The sequence below is a fragment of the Choloepus didactylus genome, chromosome 1, assembly GCF_015220235.1.
Source record: "Choloepus didactylus isolate mChoDid1 chromosome 1, mChoDid1.pri, whole genome shotgun sequence".
In the NCBI taxonomy this organism is placed as follows: Eukaryota; Metazoa; Chordata; class Mammalia; order Pilosa; family Megalonychidae; genus Choloepus; species Choloepus didactylus.
The window spans coordinates 204,753,370-204,779,821 of record NC_051307.1 but is presented as its reverse complement, the minus strand read 5'-3'; the positions used below and the strand labels follow the sequence as shown (position 1 = coordinate 204,779,821).

At 55.0% G+C, this 26,452-nt stretch overlaps 4 protein-coding genes across 14 annotated transcripts; 2 read left to right on the top strand and 2 right to left on the bottom strand.

Moving 5' to 3' along the window:
- The first annotated feature begins 4,772 nt into the window (after positions 1 to 4,772).
- RPL29 (ribosomal protein L29) lies at positions 4,773 to 7,233 on the top strand. 4 transcript variants are annotated; one of them, XM_037797570.1, is made up of 4 exons: positions 4,773 to 4,847; positions 5,284 to 5,328; positions 5,679 to 5,743; positions 6,743 to 7,233. In XM_037797570.1, the coding sequence occupies exons 2-4, from the start codon at positions 5,292 to 5,294 to the stop codon at positions 7,124 to 7,126; spliced, it is 486 nt and encodes a 161-aa protein (XP_037653498.1). In that variant the 5' UTR covers positions 4,773 to 4,847; positions 5,284 to 5,291; the 3' UTR covers positions 7,127 to 7,233. The 4 variants fall into 4 exon arrangements, with proteins under 4 accessions (XP_037653498.1, XP_037653503.1, XP_037653511.1 ...); XM_037797575.1 differs by having other exon boundaries at positions 4,805 to 4,921; XM_037797583.1 differs by having other exon boundaries at positions 4,815 to 4,900.
- On the bottom strand, positions 6,392 to 16,485 carry LOC119504893 (aminoacylase-1). 7 transcript variants are annotated; one of them, XM_037797536.1, is made up of 15 exons: positions 14,109 to 14,238; positions 13,582 to 13,695; positions 12,807 to 12,871; positions 12,614 to 12,718; positions 12,192 to 12,286; positions 11,814 to 11,890; positions 11,625 to 11,714; positions 11,478 to 11,534; positions 11,050 to 11,123; positions 10,917 to 10,966; positions 10,653 to 10,797; positions 10,484 to 10,552; positions 9,796 to 9,875; positions 9,557 to 9,640; positions 6,392 to 6,663 (listed from the first exon to the last, which is right to left on the bottom strand). In XM_037797536.1, the coding sequence occupies exons 2-15, from the start codon at positions 13,673 to 13,675 to the stop codon at positions 6,582 to 6,584; spliced, it is 1,167 nt and encodes a 388-aa protein (XP_037653464.1). In that variant the 5' UTR covers positions 13,676 to 13,695; positions 14,109 to 14,238; the 3' UTR covers positions 6,392 to 6,581. The 7 variants fall into 7 exon arrangements, with proteins under 7 accessions (XP_037653464.1, XP_037653471.1, XP_037653478.1 ...); XM_037797543.1 differs by lacking the exon at positions 6,392 to 6,663 and adding an exon at positions 7,426 to 7,444; XM_037797550.1 differs by lacking the exons at positions 6,392 to 6,663; positions 14,109 to 14,238 and adding exons at positions 9,229 to 9,494; positions 16,356 to 16,485 and having other exon boundaries at positions 9,580 to 9,640.
- Positions 15,777 to 20,545, bottom strand: ABHD14A (abhydrolase domain containing 14A). Its single transcript, XM_037797561.1, has 5 exons — positions 20,388 to 20,545; positions 18,066 to 18,277; positions 17,763 to 17,878; positions 16,356 to 16,591; positions 15,777 to 16,124 (listed from the first exon to the last, which is right to left on the bottom strand). Exons 1-5 carry the CDS (start codon positions 20,469 to 20,471, stop codon positions 15,942 to 15,944), a joined length of 831 nt encoding a protein of 276 aa, XP_037653489.1. The 5' UTR covers positions 20,472 to 20,545; the 3' UTR covers positions 15,777 to 15,941.
- Positions 20,546 to 21,275: 730 nt separating this feature from the next.
- Positions 21,276 to 25,479, top strand: ABHD14B (abhydrolase domain containing 14B). 2 transcript variants are annotated; one of them, XM_037797487.1, is made up of 4 exons: positions 21,276 to 21,540; positions 22,429 to 22,653; positions 23,879 to 24,120; positions 24,443 to 25,479. In XM_037797487.1, exons 1-4 carry the CDS (start codon positions 21,402 to 21,404, stop codon positions 24,620 to 24,622), a joined length of 786 nt encoding a protein of 261 aa, XP_037653415.1. In that variant the 5' UTR covers positions 21,276 to 21,401; the 3' UTR covers positions 24,623 to 25,479. The 2 variants fall into 2 exon arrangements, with proteins under 2 accessions (XP_037653415.1, XP_037653423.1); XM_037797495.1 differs by having other exon boundaries at positions 21,490 to 21,540; positions 22,434 to 22,653.
- The last annotated feature ends 973 nt before the right edge of the window (positions 25,480 to 26,452 follow it).

Here is a 26,452-nt window from a genome sequence, read left to right as displayed (position 1 = left end):
CCCATGGAGTTGGCATTTGCCTTCCTCAGCCCTAGCTGTGCCCTCTGGGGCCACAGAACTGGGTGGCACCTCAATCAGGGATTTCTAAGCCAATCCAAGGCCCTACCAGGGCTCAGGAGCCTCCTACCTCCCACCCCCACTCCCCATCCTCTCTCCTGTGGATAAACACCCTGGTTCTGATAACTTACCCACAGTTGCTCCTGTCTGGATACACTGGTGGTCTCTGTCTTTCTGGAACTGCAGAGACCAAGGGAACCCAGCACCCCCCACAACTGTTACTTCCATCCATCCTGGCCCTCCCTCGTTCCCACAGCCTTGGATCCTGTCCTCCTTTTGGCGTCCACGTGCCACTGGCCTAAACTTTGCCTCCTTCCCCTGAGGCCTTGTGGGGAGAGGAATGAATGGATTAACAATGATTAGGCTCCTACTGTGTACTGAGCACAGTTGTGTACTTTACCAGAATTATCCAGTTTAACCCTGAGAGGCAATCACTGTTTTTATCCCCAGGTTACACTGAGAACTAAGGCTTAGAGGGCAGGGATCTGGACCCAGTAGAAGAGTTGGCTCTTATCTCTTGAAACCCCCCAGGCCAGCCAGCCTCTGGCCTCCTGATTCTGTCCTCTGCCTGGGCATGTGAAATGTATATGTTTCATTTGTCGAACATTTATCAGGTCCCTACATGCACTGGGAATGTGGCAGGACTGCAAAAATAACGCTGCATGTCTCCAAACCCATTATGTCGCTGAGCAGGCCCCACTGTACTCTCATGGGCTGGGACGGGCTGTGGGTCTGAACAAGGCCTGAACCAGACAGAGCCCCTGCAGGCCACATGACTGTGGCAGACAACACCCAACCCTGCCCAGTCCAAGGTTTGTCTTGTCACCCAGGCCTCACGTCTCTCCGTCTTCTGCCCCAGGCATTGAGAGGCCTGCTTGATCTACGCTGCTGGGTCTTGTTAGCAACCCTGCCCAAGGCTATGCCACGGAGGACAGAAAGTGCACCCCGGCTTCCGTGTGGATTTGAGATGGGAAAGGGTTGCTTACTCACAGATGGCGGGAGTGTGTTGACCTTAGAGGAAGGGTTAAGTTCTTTACCTTTTTTGTGCCAGAGACTTCACTGAATTTGGAGATGCTTATTGACTTCTTCTCAGGATAATGTTTTTAAGAGTGCAAAATAAAATATTCTTTACAAAGTATCACAGAGGATTTTCATGAATAGGGAAAGATGCCCACAGATTATGACTGAATGAATAAAAATCAGATTGCAAAAAAGTTTGAATAAGAAGGTTCCACTTATGAAGAGAGAAAGAGAGAGAGAAGGGAGGGAGGGAGGGAGGAAGAAAAGAAAAACCACCATCTCTATATACATAGCTGGCCTCATCATCTTTTCACTTTGAAAAGCATGTCAGGCTGGTGGCTCCAGACCACGGCCCTCTCTGGCCCCCAGACAAGTCCTTTTAGGTCGCCGTCAAAGATCGTCATTCTTGTCACTGCTTCCCTCCTTGCCTGGCAGTCAGGATTTCAGTCTGGGCCTATCCCTATTGCAGCCCCATTGCAGCATGGCCATTGGCTGTCTCTGAATCTGCCTCCCCTATCAGACCGTGGCCCCCTCCTCAGTGCTCACTCTGCTACTGTTGTAACAGCCTGGCAAAACTGAGTACTGGCAGGTGCCACTGATCACTTTTTAGGAATTGGGGGACCCACTGCCCTGGCTAGAGGGCCCCGTGGCTGGGCCGCATGGTTCCCTTTAAAGTTGCCATGGTGCCCTCTACCAGTCCCCATCCTGTGGCTTCTTTTTCTCAAGGGTGGCACAGTAGGCCCTTCTCTTCCCTGTCCCAACCGATGGCCCCATCTCTCCCACTCGCCAGGTTGTGGCCCTAACTTGCTGTCAGGCATGACCCACATATCATGCCGCCACCACCACCACCTCCTGCAGTCCCTACCTCAGCCCACCAGTTTCTCCACCTACCCTCAGCTCCCCTCAAGGACCTTGTTCTCTGGCACCGAGTCACCTATCAGCATTTAAGTCTGTTCTTCATTCTCCCAGATTTCCCTCCCCCTTCTCAGGAATGCTTGGGTAAGAAGACATCTGCATGTGCTGCTTCTATGCCTTCCTCTTCCCTCTGCAACCAACCCTCTGCACCTGCTTCTGTCACCCCATGAACCCATCTTGCCAAGGAGCTTTTATTCAGCAGGTGTTCATTAAGCTTCTGCTCTGTACCAAACAATGGGAAAACAAAGGTGAACAAGTCAGCCCCAAACTCATAGTGCTTGTGACAGTGGACACACACACAGGTAAATAAGCAGCATAATTAGAGTCTGGGAAAGTGCTATGAAAGAAGCAAACAGACTGGGGGGCAGGGGGAGATGGGGCAGGGGGTCTCAATTTCAGGGAAGGCGGTTCAGGGAGTCCTCTCCAAGAAAGAGCACTCCATCCAAAGGGCCAGGAGAAATGGTCATCCAGGCGGAGGGAGCAGCAAATGCAAGGCCCTGAGATGGGAACAAGCCTTTATGCTTGTTAGGAGAGAAAGAAACCTATGGGTGTGGAGAGGCTACCAGGGTTAGGGGAAGTAAAGAATTTATCAAAGGGAAGTCCTTGCAGATTTTAAGTGACAGGATATGATTTGCATTTTAAAAAGAGCCCTCAGGCCCCACTGCTGTATGGAGAATGAACTATAAAAGCAAGAGTCAGAGAGGGAGACAGAGTTGTTAGAAGGCAACACAATCAATTTGGATGTCCAATGGGCATCTCAAATTTAGTGCATCTAAAAAGAAATGCTGGGATTATTGCCCCTTCAAAAAAAAAAAACCTACAAAAATAACTCCCACCCCTCCCCCAGTCATCCTGTTTCTATAAACAGCATCACCATTCACCCAGATATTCAAGCCAAAAACTTAGGAGCTATTCTCACCTCCTTCCTTTCCCTCAACTTCCACATCCCAAGTCCAGTCTATTTACTCCCTTTCCCTATCCTTTTCCTTCCCTCTCCACTTGCCCCCATTTGGGTCCAGGCACCCATCACCTTCCCATGGACTTTTTTTTATTAATAATTTATTTTTAAGTGTGGTAAAATATACATGACATAAAAATCATTTTAACCATTTAAGCGAACAATTCTTTGACATTAAGTACACCGACAATACTGTGTAACTTTCACCACTATTTCCAGACTATTTTCATAATCTCAAACCAAAACTCATACTCATTTAGTAATAACTTCCCATTCCCTGCTCCCCCATCCCTGCTAACCACTAATCTGCTTTCTGTCTCTTTGAATTTGCTTATCCTAAGTATTTCTAATTTTAAAAATCATACAATACTTGTCCTTTTGGGTCTGGCTTCTTTCACTCAACATGATGTCTTCAGGGTTGATCCATGTTGTAGCATGTACCAGCATTTACTTCTTTTTTATGGCTAAATAATATGTCATTTTTGGATATACCACATTGGGTTGCTTTCACATTTTGCTATTGTGAACAATGCTGCGATGAACACTGGTGTACAAGTATCTTGTCCAAATCCCTGCTTTCATTTCTTTTGGGCATACACCTAGGAGGGGAATTGCTGGGTCACATGGTCATTCTATATTTACGGTTCTGAGGAATTGCCACAGTGGCCGCACCATTTTACATTCCCACAAACAATGTAGGAGGATCCTTGGCAACACTTGTTATTTTCAGCTTTTTAAGCAATAGTCATCCTAGTGGGAGTGATGTGGTATCTCATTGTAGATTTTATTTTGCATTTCTCTAATGGCTAGTGATATTGAGCATCTTTTCGTATACTTACTTACTGGCCATTTGAATATTTTCTTTGGAGAAACGTCTGTTCAAATCCTTGGCCCATTTTTTGTTTAGGTGGTTTGTCTTTTTTGTTGCTGAGTTGTAGTTCTTCATATATTTTGGATATTAAAAGCTTGCCAGATATGTGAATTACAAGTATTTTCTCCCCAAAAGTTAAAAAGTACACCCAAATCATACCCCCCTTCCTCCCTATTTTTCATTTAGTTTTTTGTCCCCATTTTCCCACTCATCCATCCATACACTGGATAAAGGGAGTGCGATCCACAAGGTTTTCACAATCACACTGTCACCCCTTGTAAGCTACATTGCTATACAATTATCTTCAAGAGTCCAGGTTACTGGGTTGGAGTTTGATAGTTTCAGGTATTTATTTCTAGTTATTCCAGTGCATTAAAACCTAAAAAGTTGTTGTCTATATAGTGCATAAGAATGTCCACCAGAGTGACCTCTCGACTCCATCTGAAATCTCTCAGCCACTGAAACTTCACTTCGTTTCATTTTGCATCCCCCTTTTGGTCAAGAAGATGTTCTCAATCCCACGATGCCGGGTCCAGATTCATCACCAGGAGTCATATCCTGTGTTGCCAGGGAGATTTACACCCCTGGGAGTCGGATCCCATATAGGGGGGAGGGCAGTGAGATCACCTGCCAAGGTGGCTGAGAGAGCGAGCGAGAGAGCAAGAGAGAAAGCGCGAGAGCCACATCTGAGCAACCAAGAGGCACTCAGGGGAAGACAGAGGTACTTTTAAAAAGTCTCTCCCTGCCTAACATCGCTCGAGGACTCTCTCCGCCTTCAGAACCGTTAAGACCAGGGCCCCAAAAGCCAGTTTGGCAGCCTGGAGAGGCTGGGTCTGGCCGGTAGCACCGCCTCTCCGCCTGTATCAAGCCCGCCTTGGCCTCGGAACCTTTCTTCCCGGTGCATGGGGCGAGGGGGGGGGAAACTCTTAACAGTTGTACCTTCCGGCTTCGTCGACCTATTTCCTGTGCTTCACCGCAATCTCCTTTCTTTTCCGGTCCCAGGCGCTCTGGGAGCTGCCGGCGAGGGTGAGAGCCGGCTGCGCGGCATCCGGCGCCATCCGCGGTCCCGGGGCGAGGTGGTGGGCACAGGCTACGGAAAGGCATGGGGGGCCTACCGCGTGGTTGTGGGGAGCAGAGCCCTCGGGGTGGGGAGTGGTGCCCGTGGGTCCTAATAGCACGAGTAGAAGGGGAGACGGGAGGGAGAACTCGGATTTTGGGAGGGGCGCAAATTCCCAGTGGTGCAGCCGTGTGGGGAGATTTCGGGGTACCGTACCTGGGTTTGGGAGACCGGGACCCGCATCCTTTCGTGCAGAGTGAGTCTGGGCGGCTGGTGGTGTCGCTGATACAGCTGTGTGTGCTGCAGCCTCCTGGCTTCTGTCCTCATCCTCTTCCAGGTCAGGGGGCAGAAGGGGCCCAGCCTGCCGAGTGCCCGGCCCTGATCTCCTCCTCTCTCATCCTCCAGGTGCAGACATGGCCAAGTCCAAGAACCACACCACGCACAACCAGTGTAAGTTTTCCGGGCCCCGTTTCCAGGTCGTGGCCCCAGACCCTGGCCAGGATGGGATTAGGGATGCTGGGGTGGGGGTGGGGGTGTCCCGGAAAGGGGGAACATTTCCATTGCGGGCCTGGGGCTGGTTTTGTTTTCAGCCAGTATTATCTTTGGGATTATAGGTTTAGGAACCGGGGATTCATTTCACATACCCACAGTGCTTTGTATTTAGTGGTAAGGGTTAGCCAGAGCCCAAGAAGATGTGTGGGAAGTAGTGGGTCTCCTAGGCTTGCCATCTGTGATGGTGAGTGGTCTTAATAGAGTAAATCTCTTTTTTTTCCGGTCTTAATTCCTCTTTTCCCTCACAGCCCGGAAATGGCACAGAAACGGTATCAAGAAGCCCCGATCACAAAGATATGAATCGCTTAAGGGGGTGAGTGTGTGCATTGAATCAAATTGAGGCTTATCCCTTCTCAAGTGCAGTTGTACAGGCAGGTTCCCTCATGGGGCTTCTTTCATCTACTGTCCCCGGTCTTATCTGGCTTTCCACAGCTCACAGTTTCTTTCTCTATCCAGCCAGCTTTTGCTTTTATGTCAGGTCTTCCAAACCCATAATAAAGCTTTGTCTGGTTTTCTCCCTTACTCAGCCAGAGCACTTTAAGGGAAGGGGCAGCCTTGTCTGTCCGTATCCAGCGCCTGGTACTTACTCAGTGGGCACTTTTCAGTCTCATTCTATATTGACCAGCTTTATGACCTTGACCTGACCTAGTGCTGGACTTGAGGACAGCTTCCCTGTCTGTTAGGAGGTTCTAACGATTAGCTGAGAACAGGTGAGGCTATATGGTCTGGGGGAGAAGCCCTTGGCCACGGTTAAAGAGAACTGAATCTTGTTCCCAGCCCGCTTCTCCCCTGTATCTTGCTCTCTGATTCATGGACTAGATCACCAAATTGCTGAGCCTCAGTTTCTCCATCTTTTGAATTTTTATTCTATCTCATCTCTGATCATTGTGTTGCACTAGGCATGGGGTTTAGCTTATTATGCTTCCCTAAAGTGGGAGGGTGGGGGGGTGGCCAACTCAGCCCAAGCTCTGCTGTAAGAAGGTTTGGGCCCTGCAGCCCTGGCAGGGAGGGCAGCTTCTGTTTGTTTCTTCCCTCTGCATGTGGATTTGTTAACTTTGCTGGGCCTGGGAAATGTGGTCTGTGTGCAGTATAAACAGGGTGGAATGTTAGCTCCCTGGGGTAATCTTATATATTTCTCTGGAGATGGTTTTCTAAAGTTGACTCTTGATTCTCTTTTTGGAATGCTGAGCCATAGCAGACTGTGGCTGGGGCATGATACTCTCCTTGGCATCACTGTGGAGAGAGGGATACAGGGGTGACTTGGGGACACCCACACACTTCAGTTAGAGCCTATGCCTTTCCTGCTTTCCAGGTGGACCCCAAGTTCTTAAGGAACATGCGTTTTGCCAAGAAGCATAACAAGAAGGGCCTGAAGAAGATGCAGGCCAACAATGCCAAGGCCATGAGCGCACGTGCAGAGGCCATCAAGGCCCTCGTAAAGCCCAAGGAGGTCAAGCCCAAGATCCCAAAGAGCGGTAGCCGCAAGCTCAATCGCCTAGCCTACATTGCCCACCCCAAGCTCGGGAAGCGTGCTCGTGCGCGCATCGCCAAGGGTCTCAGACTCTGCCGACCAAAGTCCAAGGCCAAGGATAAAACCAAGGCCCAGCCTCTGGCTCCAGCTCCAGCTCCAGCTCAGGTTACCGCTCCAGGTCAGGCTCCCAAAGGTGCCCAGGCCCCCTCGAAGGCTCCTGAGTAGAGCTCTCCTAGGATGGAAGGACTGGTGTGACCCCCAGGCTGCCATGTGCACGGTGCTGGGTCCCCCTGTGCTATTTGTACAAATAAACCTGACGCAGGAGCTGTCAATCTGCCTGTGTCTATAATCCTGGGGTGTGGGAGGTGCTCAAATGGTGGTACCTCCCCCGTTTGTGTGGGGAGAAGAGTTCAGCTTTCTCTGGGTGGTGGGGCATAGGTGGGAACTCACCTTAGGGGAGCTGGGGCACATAACTTGCTGGACTGGCTAGGCTGCTGGGGAAAGGGAGAAATCCTGCTGCCCTCGGTGAGGTCTTGCGTCTACCTAGAAGGAGGGGGTGGGGAGCGGGGCTCTGCCTAAGAACTGAGATACTCCACACTCAGGCTGCTCATGGTATACCTGGCCAGTCTCTAATGCTCTGAGTTGTGCTGGTCCTCCTTGAGTGCCAGAGACCCTGAAGGTAGGACTGGTGGCATTGCCTTCCTAGCATGACAGCCTGACCCTGCCTTGTCTGGGCCCAGAGGGGCCTGTGGGCACTCATGAAATACTGCATGAGGACAGGAAGAACCATCCCTGGACCAGCCGCTTCATACACAGGGTTGTGATCCTCAGCACAGCCAGTGAGGTGGTAATAGGCTCTCATGGAAGCTTCTATAGAAGGCCCCAGGTGGAGCACTGTTCCTGGTTCCACTTGTTCCTCATGACCAGCCTTTGAGTATGGTGGTCATGTCATTTATGGTCCAAACTTGGGCACTTGGGAGACTCAAATGGGGTGCTATTATACTGGTGTGACAGGCATAACCTGCAGTATATGGTCCCCTACCTCTATAAAGTAGGTGCTGCTTTCATCTTCATTTTACAGGTGAGATGTATTCAAGGTCACATTGCTACTAAGGGATAGAGGTAGCATTTGAGCTTGGTCCATATGGGACCCAAGAGGTTTAAGTGGTTCACCCAACCAGGGCTGGGGCTCAGTTCTAACACTTGACTGATTGTGGCATGTTTGTGTGAGTGATCAGTTGCCTTTGTCAAATGGGAGGTGGGTCTTGGAAGAGGGTGGGCTTGGTGGCCTAGTCTACCAAGACTTGGCAGCCAGAGGGAGAAGGGCCTTCTATGGCCCAGCCCTAGGTCACCAGGCTGGTTGGCTTCTAGAGCCAGGCCCATGCACTGGCACCCTGGATATGGGGCATGAAGGTTTTTCCCGAGTCATCTTGCCATAAAGGAGGTGTAGCCGCCCCTATCAGGAAGCTCCAGTGTGAGGGAAGGCCAGCCCCCAATCTTGGGCTCCAAGTCAGGAGCTTCAGCTAGGCTTTCCTGAGGCCACAGCCAGCCACTTCCCTCAGCATCCTCCACCTTGCACAGGGAACCATTTAGGACAGGCTTTCTGGAGGCAGGGACCAACATGGAGCCTGTCCTGCGTGAAGGAAAGACCTCTAATGCTTGCCTCGCAACCTTGATTCCATCAGTTCCAAGGTGTGTGGCCTTGGACATGTTCTAGCTCAGCTTCAGTTTCTACATCTGTCAAATGGAGCTCATAATGGAAACTGCCTCAGTGTTGGTCTGAGGGTTCAGTAAAAAGCCCTTGAAAGGCTTGGTCCCTCAGAACTCCATGGGCTGGGAACGGGGATTAAGTACTATTAGTACTAAGCCTGCAGGCCACAGATGGCAGCCCTGGATTTCCCTGCTGACCACATCTAGGATCTTGAAAAGCCATCCTTCCTGTCTCCTCTGCCCTATGTTCAAGGAGGTCGGGACAGGATTAGACCAAAGCAGCAAGAGGAACAGGTTAGGCCCCTGGGGCCACACTGGCCTTTTGTGTGCCCCACATCTGGCACAGGCCTAGCTGGCCCCCACTTCTGTGCTTCCAGAAAGCCAGGAGGGGCTCCCTCTAAAATGGGGATGGTATTCTGACTTCAGGTCAGATGCAGGTGTGGTAGCTGTTGGGAACAGAAACTGTGGCCTCGGTGCTGGGCACTGACATGGCTGGGTGGTACTGGATGGATGTGCTGTGTCGTGGGGCAGAGCAGTGCGGGATGGTGGGGAAGGGCCCAGAGCCAGGCCATTTCCTCATCTAAACGTCCTTGCTGTTTGTACTTCAGAAGCGGCCCTTGTCCACACAGACTTTTATTGTTGGATGGGGGAAGAGGGGTTCCTTGGCACTGGTCGGGATGGAACCTCCAACTCGGGTAGAGGTCAGGAAGTGTGGGGCTCAGCTGTCACTGGGCAGGGCAGGCACACTGGCCAGAGCAGGCAGCAGGTGTGTGTACATGTCAACCCCACGGAGGAACACGGCCTCATGCAGCCGCTCATCGTGGTCATGCAGTAGCACGGGCGTGTGATTCATGGGCGAGAAGCCCAAGGCTGGGATCCCCACCTGTAGGGGGTGAGGAAGAGCCATCAGGGGAAGGCAGGATTCAGGCCCACCCCTCTGCCCACCTGCTGCCTTGCAGGGGCCTCACTGCGCGGAGATAGCGGCTGTCGGTGGCACCAGGGGAGATCTCAGGCTCCAGAGTGAGGTTCCTGCAGAGGGAACAGCTTGTGAATGGGGAGAGAAAGGGGGAGAGGACAGGGGGACAACTGAAAGGGCAAAGGGAGGTGGGAGGAGAGAGGAAAGGGGGCGGGCACAGAGCTGGGTGGCAGGAAGAGAAAACGGTACAGGTGGGCCATGCACTCACAGGTCCTTGCAGACCCCACTGAACGCAGCCCACCAGGGGTCTGAGGCATCAGTAGACGTCACCCGGGACTCCGTCCACTTCTGGGGGAGGAAAAGGTCAGCAGGATTAGGACAGGGGCCTGGGCATCTCGCCCTGCTTCTCACAGGGAGGGCTGTGCCTGGCACAGGGGAGGCACCCACCCAAACAGACCCAGATAGCCAGTCCAGCCACAGGCCCTTTCAGCCCCTTGAAGGCCCCAGGCCCGATCTGAGACTCTCCCACCCCTCCGTCTCCTTACCTCCTGCCATCCTTCAGAGCTAGCTCCAGGGCCCCTCAAAATGGCTCTCTCAGATCCCTCAGACCTCCAATTACTGGAGAGTGGAGTTCCACCCTTTCCTGGACCATGGCTGTCCACGGTAGTATTACTTCTATCTAAGTATTTGACTATGTCCATCTCCTCCCTTTAGGTAGTAAGGTCCATGAGGGCAAGAACTGTGTTTCATTTTATTCCCCATAGTATTCCCCAGTGCTCAGCTGTGGCCTTCACAACTAATGTTTGTTGGGTGAATCAAATGTGTTTCTCGTAGCTAAAGAAACGCCAAGACCCATGTAGACACAGCAAGCACACACTCCTACAGTGTTGCACACGTGGCGAGCTCAGCCTCCCCAGGCTCCCAGAAGTCCCCCACCCCAGGTTCTAAGTTGATACCTGAGCAAACTCGTAGGTGACCCCCTTGCCAGCCGCCTGACACCAGCCCTGCAGCTGCTCCTCGAAAGCCTAAGAGAAGGGGGATAAGCTGACCCCTCAGGCTCTCCCGAGCCTCCAAGACAGGATGGAGGACTGGGGCTCCCTCCTCCAAACCCAGGTGAGGCGGCACCTTCAGGTCCACGTCAGGTGCCACGCGGAAGTCAAAGCTGGCACTCATGGTGGCAGGCACCACGTTATAGGCCACGCCACCCTCTAGCTTAGTCAGGTTCACAGACGTCACGGCCCCCTGCTTCAGGTGGGGGTTTGACTGCAGCCTGTGGTGGGGTTTGGGGGGAGGAGTAGCAAGGGGCGAGCCACAGATAGAAGAAGGTGGCTCAGCTGCCCTGCTCTCCTGTACAGCCTCCCTGAGTCCCCCTTTCCCAGGCTGCCTCACCTCTGCCTCTCCTTCTCCCGAAATGCCAGGATCGAGCTCACAACCTTGTGCTAGGAGAGGGTAAGGTTAGATGTGAGTGGCCCCAGGTTAGAGCCTCCCAAGTCCCCAAACTCCCTTCCCCTGTGCCACACACCAGCTTCTCTGCTGCTGTGTCCTCGATGAAGCGTGAGCCATGGCCCGGCTGCCCAGTGCTTGTGATCCGCACCCCTGGGGAGGAGAGGAAGGGGTTCTTTCAGCACAGGAGAGCTGGAAATCCACAGCAGCCCTGGGATGGGCCTAGGTCTCCCTCTCATCCCAAGCTCCTCAGACAGGGCCCTGTCCCCCTCAGAATCCATGGTGTAGAGCTAGCTTCTGCCTACAGTCAGGGCCTCCCGTCAGAGAAGCAATTCATCAAGGAAACAGGAAGGAGAATCCCAGACAGGAAGGGGACGGGAGGCAGAGGCCCTGGGTTCAAGGACGACTCAGGCTCCGACTTCCCGTGTGAACTTTTGCAGGCTCTTGCTTGCTCTGGCCTTGTCTCCTACCTGTACAGTGACACCCTCCCCCTGAGCCCATACTCACACCAGGGGCTCCGCTCGCTGTAGAAGACAGTGAAGGCATTCGTGGGGTTGGCCAGGCCTGAGGAAGGAAAGGGGATCAGGGGATAGAGCATCCCAGTCCCAGCCAGCAGCCTCTCGACTTCTTGCCTGGCCACTCAGCTCTGCTCACCCTCATCCAGGGCAAAGCCAGCCCTCAGGGCCTGGAACTCTGGCCGCTGCACAAACAACTCCATGCCTTGGTGACCCCCAATCTCCTCATCTGTAAAGAAGGCAGAGATATGAGATGAGGGGGCCGCCTACCCCAACACACCCTCTGCCGTCCCCACAGGTGCCGTCCCCCTCCTCTAGTCACTCCTACCTGGCACAAAGGTCATGTGGATGGTTCTGGGGAAACGGCGGCCCTCAGCCTTCAGCCTCCTCACAGCCTCCAGGTACCTGAGTGGGCAGGGAAGGGGATGTAGAGCTAGGTGCTGGGGGAGCTGACAGGTGCTCAGCCTGGAGCCCTGGGCCCTGGGCCCTGCTCTGCCACAGCCTGGCAGGGGATTCTGGGACATCCCTGACCCTTTCTGGACCTCAGTACCCCCATCCATGAAATGATCATAGCAGGAATTCCTCCCCAAGTTAAGGGGTCAAAGTATACCTTGGCCTAGAGGTTCTCCAACCACAGCCCAGGCCCTGCGTCAATCCACTGGGCCGGCAGGGACATTGTAGGGGACTGGGAACAGAGGATACTCACTGGATGCTGACACACTTCATGTCCTGGGCACCCCTGGCATAGATGTAGCCCTCAGCGTCCTTGAAGGCCTCAAAGGGGTCATGACTCCAGTACTCCTGGGGGTAGGGATGGGAAGACAGCCCTAAGCCCCTTATTCAGTCATTAATCTACTCTGGCCAACTGTGGCCCTGCCCTAGGAGCCCACCGTAGGGGTGGAGTGACAGGCTGGGGTGGGGGAAGAGGAGGAGGGAAGAGGGCAGCTGACTGCCAAACCCCTGTCAGCCTCCCGCCTTCACCCCTACCCCAGGCACTGAATTGTTGCTGAACATAGACTGCTTGTGTGGAGGAACGCTGTATGAATGTCCTGAATCAGTGCCTGTGGGCTCTCTGAGAATGGCCAGCCACCTCCGTCCCCAGGGCCTGCATGCACACCCCACACATACCTCAAAGACAGGTACCACATCAGTGTGGGAACTGAGCAGGAGGGAGGACAGTTTGGGGTTAGTGCCTGGCCAGGTCAGCACGGTCACCACACGGCCAGGTGCCACCTGGGCAGGGTCAGGAGGGGTTGGTCAGGGCAGTGTGAGGAGGCACTGAGACCCCAACTCCTCTCCCCACTTGGGGCCCCAGGCTCACCTCCACTTTCTGACAGCCCAGGTCCAGCTGGCGGGCTCTTTCCTCAAGGAAGGCTACGGCCACTCCTGGGGGCACAGAAAATCTTGGAAAAGCTGGGGGCTTCTCCTACCCACCACAGCCCCCACAAGTCCAGGCAGAACTGGGTGGAAGGGACACACTCAGAGATGGGAGCAGACCCAGATATAGGCCACTGCCTCCCCAACTCAATTCCATGGCCCTAAGAGACACACACATTTCTGTTCCCAAGAAAGATGATCCTTCCGGCCAGCCAGTAAGGCCAGGCAGAAGACCAGGGTAGCAAACTGGTATTTTTGTCTCCTTTAAAGATGGGGCAACTGTGGCAGAGAGACATGAGGAGACTCACCCAGTGTCTCCCAGCTGGGAAATCAAAGAGCACGGATATGGACCCACATACAAAATTCCCAGCACCAAGCTTGATTCCCTAAGGGCTGTGGCCTCCGTCCACCCCCAGCAGGCTTCTGGGGGCCTCGCCTTTCCTCGTCCCTGCTCCAGTCTCTCTACCTGGGAAGTGAAGTGATGAGGTTGTTCCTTAACTAACAACCAGGAGAAATTTTTGGCGCAGTACAGCCTCTGGGGAAACGGTTCCTCCAGAGCCCAGAGGGGCTGCTGCAGTCGGGAGCCCTAGGGAATCGCCAGAAGGGACGAGCAGCCATTTGGGGTAGCAGGGTGGGGGGCTCAGCTGGTGATGGGGGTTGGAGGCTGGTCCTGGCTCCTTAGGCCCCCAATGCAGGCTCTGGAACCACCACATTCTCACCATAGTCAGGCTCAGGCTGGATGGTGCGGATGCGCAGGTACTGGCGGAAGAGCGTCACCGACGGGTGCTCATCCTTGGGATCCTTGCTGGCCATGGAGCTGTGAGCCTGGTGAGCTGGGGACAAAGCGAGTGGCTGCCAACCCCTCCCAGCCACTGAGGCCGGGTGGACTCCATCTGCACCCAGCCTCTCCCCAGGGCAGGTCCCCGTGAATCCCACAGGGCCAGGGCACCCTGGTATGGAGCCCCCAGTTACAGGACACCCATTCTGTTTCAGTTGCTCTGCTGGTTGCTTCCAACACATTTCCTAGTTTAAACCCCAACAGAAGCCCCAGGAAGTTCATGCCTTTTAGCGCCCACCTTACAGAGGAGAAAACCGAGACTCAGAAAAGTTCGGAAACAGAGAGTAGCTAAGCCAGGTTTGAACACAGACGTTGCCCTCAAAAATTTTCTCTCAGTTTCCCGACCTTCACGCCGGGGAACCCCCACAGCCTTCTTCTTTTCAGACCACCCCCTCCCAGCACCCCCACCTCGATCTGTCCTGGTCTTGAGGCCACCCCTCGCCTCTCAGCGCCAACCCTGGACTGTGGCCGGGACTCGGGGGCCGGCGAGGTCACGGGCTCAGAACCGCCCCGGCTCGCCCACCTCGTGGCCGAGCGCGGGACGCAGGGCAGGGAGGCGGGGACCAAGGACCGTGACCAAGGGCCCTCCCAGTTCCAGCCACCGCGTCGGCGAGGGCGCCCCCAAGACCCGCCTTGCCCTGGTCCCGGGTTACCGGAGGATCGGATTCCGGATCGCGCCACTCCGCAGCCGCTGCGCCGCCGCCGCCAGCTCCGCCCCGCGCCCGACCGCGAGCGCCCGGCTGACCCCGCCCCGCCCCGGGCCCCGCCCCCCCGGCCCCGCTCTTGGGCCGCGCGGCGCCTTCAGCCGGGTCCGGCAGCCGCGGGAGGAGAGCCAGGCTGGCACTGGCGCTGAAAGCTGGGGCCGCCCTCAGGGTACAACGCTGCAAAGCCCTGTCGGAGCCGGCTCCTGCCTGCTCCCCTCCTCCCGCACCCTCAAGTTTCCCTTTCCTGCCTCACTGCCTCAGGAAGATCCTCCCTGACTGCTTCAACTCCCTTTTTGGCGAGGTTATTGGTTAATGTCTGTCTTTCCCAGACTGTGATCTCCATGTACTTGCAGGGTCTGCTTCCACGCTGGCACAGAGCAGGTGCCCTGACAACGTGCCAGGAATGAAGGCTCAAAGGACAGAAGGGAGCATGTGTAAAGGCGTGTGTGATGGTGTGAACGTGCCACTGTTTGGGCAAAACTAACAATACATATCAGTGGGTATGACCCTGTGTGTGACAACATGGGTGCGAGAGGGTGTGTGGGTGTGATAGCATCTATGTGACAGAGGAAGGTGCTGTGAAAAGATGTAATCATGATGCTGTGTGAGACATGGGGTGCAGCACGAAAGCATACATGTGGCACAGCTCACTCTTGGCTGACCCTGTACCAGGCTCTCTGGTTCTTCTGCAGCCACCAGAGAGGGAAGATGGACAGAAACACAGGTGTCCCCTTGGCCACTCTTAGGGGCCCAAGAGGCTGCACACAGCCATGACCACTCAACTGTGGGTCCACTGCCCTTTGTACCCCCAGCCAGTTGAGCCCCCTGCTCCAGGAGCTGAGTCAGCTTGGGGAGCAGTGCGGGTTGAAGACTTCAACCTCTGGACCCAGGGCAGGCAAGCTGGGAGGACAGGGGACAGGGCATCCCAACTCCACTGGGATTTAAGTCTGGGCTGCTCACCCCCACACACCCAGGGGGCAAGCAGGCTTGGTGGTTCACCAATAATGCTGTGTTAATTCTTAAGCCACGTTTCTCACCCCCACCTCTACACACCCTGCTTCCTTTAGCAAAGGGTCCTGAATTCCTGGTTGGCTCAGCTACCCAGACTAGGATTTCCCACCAATCCCACTGGCCATGAAGCAGTGGTAACCCCCATCCCAACTCCCCCAGCCCTATGTGGCCACGTGCTCTACTCACTCAGTCTCATTCAAATCTACAACCACCCTTTGATCTAGTTATTGGCATCATGCTTCATTTTACAGATGAGAAAACTGAGCATCCCTCCAGTCCCCAGCCCCAAGCAGTCCCAGACTTGTCTCTCACTCCCACCCCACCCTCAGTATGCCAGGAAACGGCACCTGTCACTCCCCAGGCAAGATAAATGTTTTTTATTGTGCCTGTGAGTTGAAATGAGAGGTCCTGATTGGGCCAGGCCCTCTGGCTCTGTCCTCCAATTCCAGGGACCACCTCCCTGATGGGGGGCCGGCCCATACCCTCCAAGTTCAGGCCAGGCCTGAGGCCTGAGATGTGGGTAAGCTCAAGGCAGATGGTCAAGGAAGGCAAGAAGGACGAGGTGGAAGTCTTGGGGCTTGTGGAGGTAGCAGGCATGGCCTGCGTCATGCAGCTTCACCTCGGAGTGGTTGGGCAGGTGGCGGAGCTGCCGCAGAGACTCTCGTGCCAATTTGTGATCCAGTTCCCCATACAGGATGAGGGTCGGGGTCTGCAGGGCGGGGTAAGGGGCTATGACCCTGGGACCTGATGGGGACCTGACCCCGCCCCCTCCCCCCCACAAGCCAACTCTTCAGAAAGCCTTTCCCAAACACCCCAACTCTTTCATCCAAGATCAGGGATGGGGCTGTATCTTCTCCAAGAGAGATCTGAGCCCTGTCCCCCACCATGACCCAAGCCAGGGGCAGGGGGCCAGGAACTTTGGAGACACTTCTTCCAGTACCTTCACGGCCCAGAATTGCTCCTGGGTGTAGTTCAGGGTAGAGGTGGGTGCGATGGGCACAAATCCATGCAGCTGATGGTGGCCTTGCATCAGGAAGGGCAGGGCATAGTGGCCACTCAGAGAGGGGCTCACCAACACGGCGTTGTGCACCTCCAGGTCTCGCAGCACCCGCTCCAGCAGTGCTGCCCGCCCTGCCTCTGTGCTTGTCTCCTTCGAAGGTGCTGAGTTCCCAAAACCTGGAGATAGCAGTAGGTACCAGCTGAAGGGAGGCTGGGAAGGGGCCAAGACCTTCCTGTCCACCACAGTGGGGAAGGGAGATGGGGAGCAGTGGCACATGGCACAAATTACCCTGCATTTCCCAGGGAGGAATTTCTTTTTTTGTAATGTGATAAGCTTACTAGAAAAGCATGGTATCTTTCATCATATTGACAAAGTGTCTCCTCTGACTCATCAATTGTCCTCCTTGTAGGAAAAAGCATGTCCAAAGATGCTTCTGCTGCATCACTCAAACATTTTGACTGACAGTGAAAAGGGAAACAATCTACATATCCACCAGTGGAGGAATGGGTATATAAAACCCATCCATCCCTCCTATGGCACATGCTGAAGTTATTGAGGGAAGTTTGTAGGGACTGGCATAATCTGTGAGACACGATGTAGGGGGAGAAAACCACATTGCAGGTGGATTTGCTTAGCAGGACACAAATCATGTTTATGATTCCACTACACAATCCTGGGTGGTGTCTGTATCTCTATGTATGGAAATGCCCAGAAAAAAGGGTGGTAAAGGGAGAGAGATGTGGCACAGGTTTCTGGGGGCTTCACTATTGCTTGATTTATTTTTATTTTTTATTTTTTTCCCTTTTAAGAATAATTTGCTTTATTTTGCATGCCACAGGACAGACTTCTCGTTTCAAAACAAGGGTACATCAAGAACAAAATACTCCCTCTCCCCAACCATCTTTATTTTTGTCAATACAAGAAATCCTTCTGGAAACATAAGCAAGTGACTAAACAGGTATCGAACCACTATTGTTTGATTTTTAATGAAAAGAATGTTTGCACAGATCATTTGTGTATTTAAGAAAATAGCAGGTTACATGGTTTGTCATAAAAGGTACAATGAGATCCACCCACGTGATCTCTTGCATTTGTATTTGTACATTTGTATTTGCTCTGTGACATGCAAAAATCCAGTGTTATGTTCAACGTAGAAAATAAAAACACAGACCTTTTCTTAGTGCCATCTTGTGTTGTGACCTGCCATTGCTTGCCCAGACATTGGTGTCCAAATGCTCCCCCAGCCATACCTTAGAACTTTCCTACCACTTCAATTCCCCTCTCTGGGAAGCTTCTCCCTTGCACCTGCTGCACCCTGCCTGTGGACTCAGGAGTGGGGGCTCTCACCTGGGAGGTCAAGAGCCACAGCCCGGTAGCCCCTCTGCGACAGCAGCTGCAGAGTGCCCAGCTGCTCCCACGTTTGGGAGTTAAAAGCTTTTCCATGGAGTAGCACCACCTCCACCCTGCAGGCACAGAGGAGCGAATGTAGGTATGGAGTGAGGGGGTGGGGGCAGGGGTAGCCCACCCTTCCTTATTCTGAGGCTTCTCATTGCCCTCCCAGGCACTGAGCACCCTGAGTTGAGCTAGGGTCCCACATAAAGACTCCCCTTGGTCCCAGTCCCTTCACCAGACCCTGGGGTCAGCACCCACCTGTGTGCCCGGTGGAGTGGCAGCACCTCACGGTAAAAGATGGGGGAGTTGCCAGGGGTGAGACCAGCCAGGATTGTGACATTAGGGTCTCCCCAGAGCCAGGAGGTCTGCTCATGGGGGCCAGGTAGCCCCACGTACAGAAGCAGCATGAGCAGCAGGCCTAGGCCCAGCAGGGCCACCTGGGACCAGCTCATGGACGTCTGTACTATAGTCTGGAGGACAAGAGAAGAGGGAGAAAAGGCTGGGGCTGAGCCCACACAAGGCCCCCTGGACCCCATCCCAAAGCCCGACCCAGAAGCTCCCAGAAGAGGCAGAGATCCGGCCCTCGCTCCTTCCCCTGCCCTGAGCAAGGGTCTTGGGGTTCACACTCAGCTACTCCACATGCCCGCAGAGGAAGGCACATCTGAGATGTCCCCTGACACACAGCACCCTCACTGACCACCATCATCATGCCAGCTGAAACAACTTCCGTTCATCAAGTGCTTACAATAGCCAGGTGCCGGGCTAAGCCCTTCACACACACAAATCCTTACACAGGAAGCAGCTATGATTATAAGCCTATTATAGAGGAGGAAACTGAGGCTCAGAGGTAAATTCTCTTGCCCAAAGTGCAGAGTAGCAAGTGGGAGAATTGGGAGTTGAACCTAGGGCTGGAGTCCTAACCACCAGGCCACATTCTGCTTGCCAAGGAGGAAACCATGGGGCTGAAGGGTGATGGATGAACTGGAAACTTGCTGTGGACAGAGCGGCAAGGGCTGTCAAAAGGGACGTCCCACAGGGAATGTTTAGAAAGGATGCTTTTTATCACACTGTATATAATAATGCTAAAATCGAAATGTGTTTTACAACTGACAGGAATATTTGATACTTCCCCCCAGTTGTTCCTCCCCGCCAGCTTCAGGACAAATGACCTGCCTCATGGACCCCTCCAGTCCTGGGTCTGTTGTCAGTCGATGGCACAGACCTCAGGACCCAGGACCCAGACAGGGTCTGGAGCCCTGGCTTTGAGATGGTGCTCCACCACTTCCTGGTCATGTGTCTTCAGTTTGTGGGTAAAATGGGGAGAAGGATAATCCTGTGGCTGCTTTCCCAAGCTTCCTGTAAGCCTTAGATAAGAAAATGGACTTGACTCCAAGGCTGTCTGTTATAACTTCTTGGGCCGAAGATGAGCACACCTGCCTCGTTCCTAGATTCCCGTAAACTTATCTTTATCTTTATTGAACACCAACTGGGTGCCAGCCCCAACCTAGGAGCTGGGGACAGGAGAATCACAGTCTCAGTCCCCACCCATCTCTCTGGGACGCTTTGGGGATGTTTCTCAAGTCCCCACACTCAGGCTCCTGGGTCGGATGGTGCGTGGGCAGAGGCAGCCCCTTAGGTGCTGGAGAACCAGGCCCCACATGGACCAAGGGCACGCTCCTCTGTTCTTGACTACGAACCAGCCTTGGATGCACGCCTCCAATGCCACGACAGCCCAAACTCCCACCCCGCGGAGCATTCTTGCTGGACCTCTCCTAGAGGTCTCCTAGCCGGGAGGGCAGGGCAGGGCCATCACCTTGACAACCCAGGCAATCACAACACTAGAATGTGGTGGGGGCCTTGAAGCCGGCAGCCAAAGCTGCACTACAGATGGGGGGTGGGGGCTGTGCCCACACTAGGTCCTTGGCACATGCGTCGACAATCATACACAAGTGTACACCCGTGAACACAGACACCGAGTCTTGCCCCTACATGCTTTTCTTTTGTACAAACTATTCCCTGCACGTACATGCAGCTTTTTTTTGCAAACGCACTGGCCCGTGAGCAATCAATCCCTTGCATGCACATCCTCAAAGTCACACACACACACCAAAACAGACACACAGATATCAGGAAGGCAGACAGAAAGACTGGATGGATACACCCATTTTCAAAGTCACCAGACTCTCAGAAATACATACTCAGAGACAAAGGTGTACACACAACCCTCAAATCCTACATGCACGTATAGAAACACACACATCCACAGGCAGGCAGGCGGAAACATCCTCAAAATCACACTCACAGAAATACAAAGACATACGCAGATACACGCAGGCAGCCAGACAAACCAACAGATCCTGCAACACACACCACACAGACACACAAGTAGGCATACGCAGGTACACGCAGACTCTTAAGAACACAAGCAGACGCGCAAGCACACACAAAACACATGAACACACGAACACTGGCCGTTCCAGCGGTTGCCCCTCCGGCAGGACTCTGCCCTGGAGCGCCAGGGCAAGGGGTGGGACAAGAAGCCTGGGCACCCTGCCGGACCGCTTCCCAGGGGACACTCACCGGGCCGACCGGGTTGACCTGGCCGGCCAGTGTGCGGCGGGCTCCGCCCACGCGGAACCAGCAGCGAAACAGCGCCCACACCATGGCGCTGCCTCCGCCGCTCTGCAGGCCGCTGCGGGCACGGCGCTGCCGGGAGCGCGGCCACGGAGGCGCGCCTGCGCAGCCTGCTACCGCAGGCCTGGTGCCTAGTTACCGAGAAGCCGGAGTGGCAGGCAGTCAGGGGGCGGCGCCTTAAAGCATTGAGGCCTCCCCCCACCAGATTTTCCGGCTTGAGAACACGTGGAGAGACTCTTGGCTTCTTCCCACTAGCCTTTTTCACCCCCGTCCTGGAAGCTTCGGTTCTCTCGTCTGTACAAGTAAAATGTTGTCATAAGGACTTAAGGACCGGTGAATCCTTAGAACAGTGCTTGGCGCAGAGGCCTCGCTGCGTAATGCTAGATGTTATTAATATTGTTGTAGTTTTGCAGCAGCAGGTCTTGGCCCAAACCATTTCCCCCACCCCTTCACTCTGAGCTCTTTCACGTCTTCTAATGGCACCTATCTCGGCTGGTGATGTGTAACCAACGTTCGGTCTGCCCTCAGGTTGGGTGCTCCCTGTGGCACCCAGGCCTGGGCTCCAAGGCTGCGGCAAGCACGCAGGGTTCATTCTTTATTGGCATCCTGCAAGGTGCCTAACGTCATGCCTACTCTACAGGCTCGGAAACAGGCTTTGAGGCATTTGGAAAACGGTCAAGTCTACCTGGCTGCACATTAGCTGGGGTTCGCACTCAAACCTCAACTCCATAACAAACGCTCAACTCTGAGCCTGGGCGGTCCTGGCTGAGAGAGAGCAGGGATACGGTTCACGACACTGCAGTTCCCACTGGAACCCTCCTCTTCGAGCCGCGCCACGTGCATGTGAGGCAGATCGATAGGGGTCTTGGGATACCCGGGCTGAGGGACTTGGGAAAACTGAGGCCGCAGTCGGAAGAAAGGTGAGGGATTTAGCGGCGTTGACGAGCCCTGCAGGGGCTGATGGCCACACCAGAGGGCGCCCCGGAGCGTGGCCCGGCCCCCACCGGAGCCCGGCCCCTTCCCTGCTTTCCCGCCCCGGGCCGGATCCGCTGTCAGCGCTCGGCTGCCTCCGTCTCCGCGAACCCACGCAGATCCTCAGGTACTAGCCCTGCGCCCTCTACCCACTTTTCCTCTCACTAGGCAGCACCCCTCCTCACTTATTTCGAATCTCGTCCCTTCCCATTTCGGCTCCCCTGGTATCCTCTACTGAGCCTGCCCCAACTCCCTCCCCGTGCTTCCTGCGAAGCCCAGGAACCCCAAAACGAGATCGGTGAGGGAGGCAGAACGTGTGGTGGCGTTGGGGTGTCCGGACCCCGCGTCCATTGCGGGCTGGAACTCTAAAACCCTTCCACGCTCAGCGCTGTGGCTTCTGCCTCTTGAATAATGGGCTTTTCATCCCAGTCCCAGGCCCCTACGGGCCGCGGTGCCAAACCACGACAGTGCTTTGGGGAAGATGAGGTAGATAAGTAAAATAGCCAGCTACCTACAGTTGGTTGAGTTGGTTGGTTACTAAGCGCCAGGTAAGGTGCTGAGTGTTTTACTTGCCTTGTCTTATGTAATCCCATCAGTCACCTATGAGCTAGGTTCTATATTGTATTATCCCCATTTGCAGAAAAGGAAAACAACAGTGGGAACAATCGCTTTAATTAGAGCCCCCTGTATTGGGTTCTTACCAAGGGCAGGCACCCTCACTCATTAATTCTTGAGGTAGACTTTATTGTACCTCATATTTCAGATGAAGAAACTGACACCCAAGGCCACACAAATGAGTGGCAGAGGCAGAAATAGCACCTATGTTTCATGACCCCAAATCATGCTCCTAGAGTGCTAGGGCGCCTCCCGGAGGCCTCCTTGCTGCTCCCTGCCAAGACCCCTGACTCCGCCCTCCCCGTGGCAGTCACCACCCTCACCTGGGCAGGGTGTTACGTGGCCCCAGGTAGACCCTGCTCCTCATCAGGCTAGCCTTGAACCTGAGACGCTTCCCCAGCACAGCAGCACAGCATGGCAGGCGTGGAGCAGCATGACGGCACCATCCAAGTGCAGGGCCAGAGCCTCTTCTTCCGCGAGGCGCGGCCAGGCGGTGGACAGATCTCCCGCTTGTCCGTGCTGCTGCTGCATGGCATCCGATTCTCCTCTGAGACCTGGCAGAACCTGGGCACACTGCAGAAGCTGGCTCAGGCTGGCTACTGGGCTGTGGCCATTGACCTGCCAGGTATTTAAGGGAGTTGGTTTCCTGCAGGGATTGGAGGGTGGGGGTGGAGCTCAACGAACGGACTGGATCGCTCTGTGTGAAAGCTGGAGGCTGCCAGACTGGCCTGGCCTGGCTGGACCCAGAGCTTGGCAGACTGCTACACACACTGAAAGGGCCTTTGAGCCTCTCCTACCTTGGTCTGATGTGGTCAAGACACTGCCCAGCTGCCCCTCACTGTGTGACCTCGGGTAGTGTCTCAGTGTTTCTGAGCCTCTGCTTCCTCTTCTGTAACTGGAGATCACTACACTCATTTTCAGGGTTGGCCCTAGTGAGAATGGAATGAAATAATCCATGTGAATACGTACCAGACACATAATATCCATGCTCTGCAAGTGGAAGTCAAATATTTTGACTAGCCCTAACCACAGGCTGTTGGGGGAGTGAGACCAAGTGTCATGGTGCCTTAGGGGGCAGGGCCTGCTGGGTGGCTAGGCCTGGCCATGATCCCACTTGCGAAGCCCCAAGTTGGGCTCTGGGGGAGATAGGTGAGTCTCCCACACTGGGGGAAATAGATGTGGCCAATCCACAGTGCCAAGGGCAGAAGAGACAGCTCGGCTGGTGTAATTTCCTCTGCTGGCCATGGCTGTATGGTTTCAGCGCTCAAGGACAGGCCAGAGTAGGATTGGTTCGGACGGTAGGTTGGGCTTTGGGGTGAAAGTCTTGAGCTAATCATGCCCGGGAAGGTTGGAACAGATTGGAGGGGGTAGTGCTTATGCAAAGCCAGCCCCCTCAGCCACCTTCCCTAAGCCACTCTACCACCGGATGCCTCTGAATCAACTACTCACTGAATTTTCACAACAATCTTAAATGGCAGATACTTTTATTATCCCCTTTTAGCAGATAGGGAAACTGAGGTGCAGAGAGACAGAGCTAAGGTGACTTCCCCAAGGTCACATAAATGGAGAAATGGGATTTGGATCTAGCCCTTTCCAACTTCAGAGTCTGATTCTTTCCAGGACACTGAACTGCTGGGGGAGATGGAGCACAAACAGAGGGAAATGCTTCACAGTTGCCACAGATGGGAAAGATCTAGGCCGCTGTAGAAATAAACTTGGCTACACTGGGTGTTGGCAGGAACCTGGGCACAGAGGGATTGACTGAGGAGGGCTTCCTGGAGGAGGGGACCATCTCTTGTCTTCTGGCTCACTGCCTTTGTCTTGTCTCTCCAACACCCAAATCCTTGCAGGCCTGGGGCGCTCCAAGGAAGCAGCAGCCCCTGCCCCTATCGGGGAGCTGGCCCCTGGCAGCTTTCTGGCTGCTGTGGTGGATGCCTTGGAGCTGGGGCCGCCGGTTGTGATCAGCCCATCACTGAGCGGCATGTACTCCCTGCCCTTCCTTATGGCTCCTGGCTCCCAGCTCCAGGGCTATGTGCCTGTGGCTCCCATCTGCACTGAGAAAATCAATGCTGCCGACTATGCTGGTGTGAAGGTACCCCTGTGTGGGAGGCTGAGATATGTCTGCCAAGGTCTATCCTGGGGCATTTTCTGGTCTGGGGCTGGGTAACCAAGGGGTGGCTTCTGGGTTGGTTCTTTTAGCAGCAATTATTGCATCAAGTCCTGTGCTAAGCTGTGTGCTGGAGTAGACACAAATCCAAGGCTCTGCCCCTTGGGAGCTAAGGCCTCTTCCTTCACCCACTGGGCTAGTCCCTGGGGAGGTACTGAAGTGGTAGGGAGGGCTGAAGTTGACCTCCAGCAGGCTGGAACTGGTGTGCAGGTCCCTGTTGACTCTGACCCCCTTTCCTTTCTCTCAGACTCCAGCTTTGATTGTATATGGAGACAAGGACCCCATGGGCCAGACCAGCTTTGAGCATCTGAAGCAGCTGCCCAACCACCGGGTGCTGGTCATGAAGGGGGCGGGGCACCCTTGCTACCTGGACAAGCCTGAGGAGTGGCATGCAGGGCTGCTAGAGTTTCTACAGGGTTTGGCATGAGGCCCAGCCCTCCTCGGGGTGGGCTGCCTGCCTGCCTTGGGGTCTGTCTCTCTCTCTCCCTTCATGGACTCTGCTTCATCATGCACATGCAGCAGGTGTGTGTATGTGTCTGCCTATCTGTCTGTGTTCTTGTCTGTTGGGGTCTGTCTTTTCTTTCTCTTGCGGTGGCGGACTGAGGAGGTGAAACCAAGAGAAAAAAGCTTGGGAATCAAGAGATGCAATCTGGTGGAGGGTAATCCATTAGATGTACTCCTCCTCTAGGCTTTCTTGCTGTCCTTCCTCTGCTCTGCCAAGTCTCCCCCTCCCACCTCTTCCTGCGCTGCCCTGCTGTCCAATTACCCCCAGGTCTTAGGCCACAGATACCTACATGTCCATATGCAAGCTCACACATTTAGAGCCATCCATGTTCCGAAACAGTTCTTCACGCGGGAGCACCGCACAGGTGCATGCAGCTCCAGACAGACCTTCTCATTGTCATGTGCACACACATACACACACATATATGTGCCTGCACATGAGTACTTGCTCCCAATTCTGCAGCCCTCCACTGTCTGGGAAGATGAAGACCCCATGGGCCAACCCTTGAGAGAAATTCTCTTCTGGGCATGGGGTATGGTCAGCCCTGGACTCCACTCACCTGCTGGTTGCAGCTAGCTCTGGCCTAGAATTTTCCCCCAAAAGAGGAGGCCCCCCCAGATCTCCCTGCTTTTTGCTTTTTCCCTTCATCTGCTGCCGCCGCTTCCCCCCAGTTTATCAGGCCTTGGTCATATAAGCCAGGCTTGTTTCTTGCCCCGAGGTTTGGGAGGCGGGAGACGGGAGAGTAGAGGTCGTTGGTGAAATAAAGTGATGCAATTAGACCCCACAGGCTCTTGTCTCCAGAGCGCCGCCGCCCCTCCCCCACCCCGGCGGGACCAGATGGTACCCCTGCCCTTTGTCCTCCAGGCCAGATGGAAGGGAAGGGAGATTGGATTCCCCTCCCCACCCACACACGCCCAGGTGCCAAGAGACTCAGCCGTGGGGGGAGGTGGAGGTCAGTTGGACCAGGCTGAGCCGATTACAGAGGAGAGGAGGAAGATTTGCTACGAGGATGGAGAGTGGTGTTGGGAACAGCTCAGCTCCTCCCCCACCCTTACCCCTTCCGCAGCAGAGGACGTAACTGCAGCCCCGTCCCTTTCTGCCCTAATCAAAAAGGAATCTGGGGGATAACTTTTGGGGAGTCAAGGGGCATGGTGCACAAATGTCGCACCGCACTCAGGCCCCTCCTCCAGCGGGTCGGGTAACCTGTCCTAAGCCGACAAGGGCCAAGCCTCACATCAGTTGTGGGTGACCCAGGGGTTCGGGGCTGGGTGGGCAAGAGCCCCGCGCCGAGGACGGCGCAGAAGCGAGGAGAACCCGGAGCGGGGCCAGGCGGTGGGTCGAGGCCAGAGCTCTGAGAGGCCGGCTCCGGGAGCGAGGCGAGGCCGGGTGGCGCGGGGGCTGGAGGCCGGGCAGAGGCCGAGATGGGCGGGGGGTGCAAGGGGCTCAGGCAAGAGGCCCGGGCCGGAAGGACTGGCTGCCGGGTGTGGAGGGGGCTCGCAGCCGGACGCGGCGCGGGCGGCGCGGAGAGGTTCGCGCCCGGGGGGGAAGCTTCAGGCCGCCCTCCTACCAACCCCCTACCACCCGCCGCCCCCGCGGCTCCGCGGGCCGCAGGGGAAGGGTCGCCCGAGCCCTCCCGGAAGCGGCCGCCGCTCCCGGAGCGCCGCGGCACACGGGGCGGGGCGGGCGGCTGCGGCACTGGGGCGGTTGGGGCGGGCCCGCCGCGCTGTAATCGGATCCGGGGAGGGGCCGGGC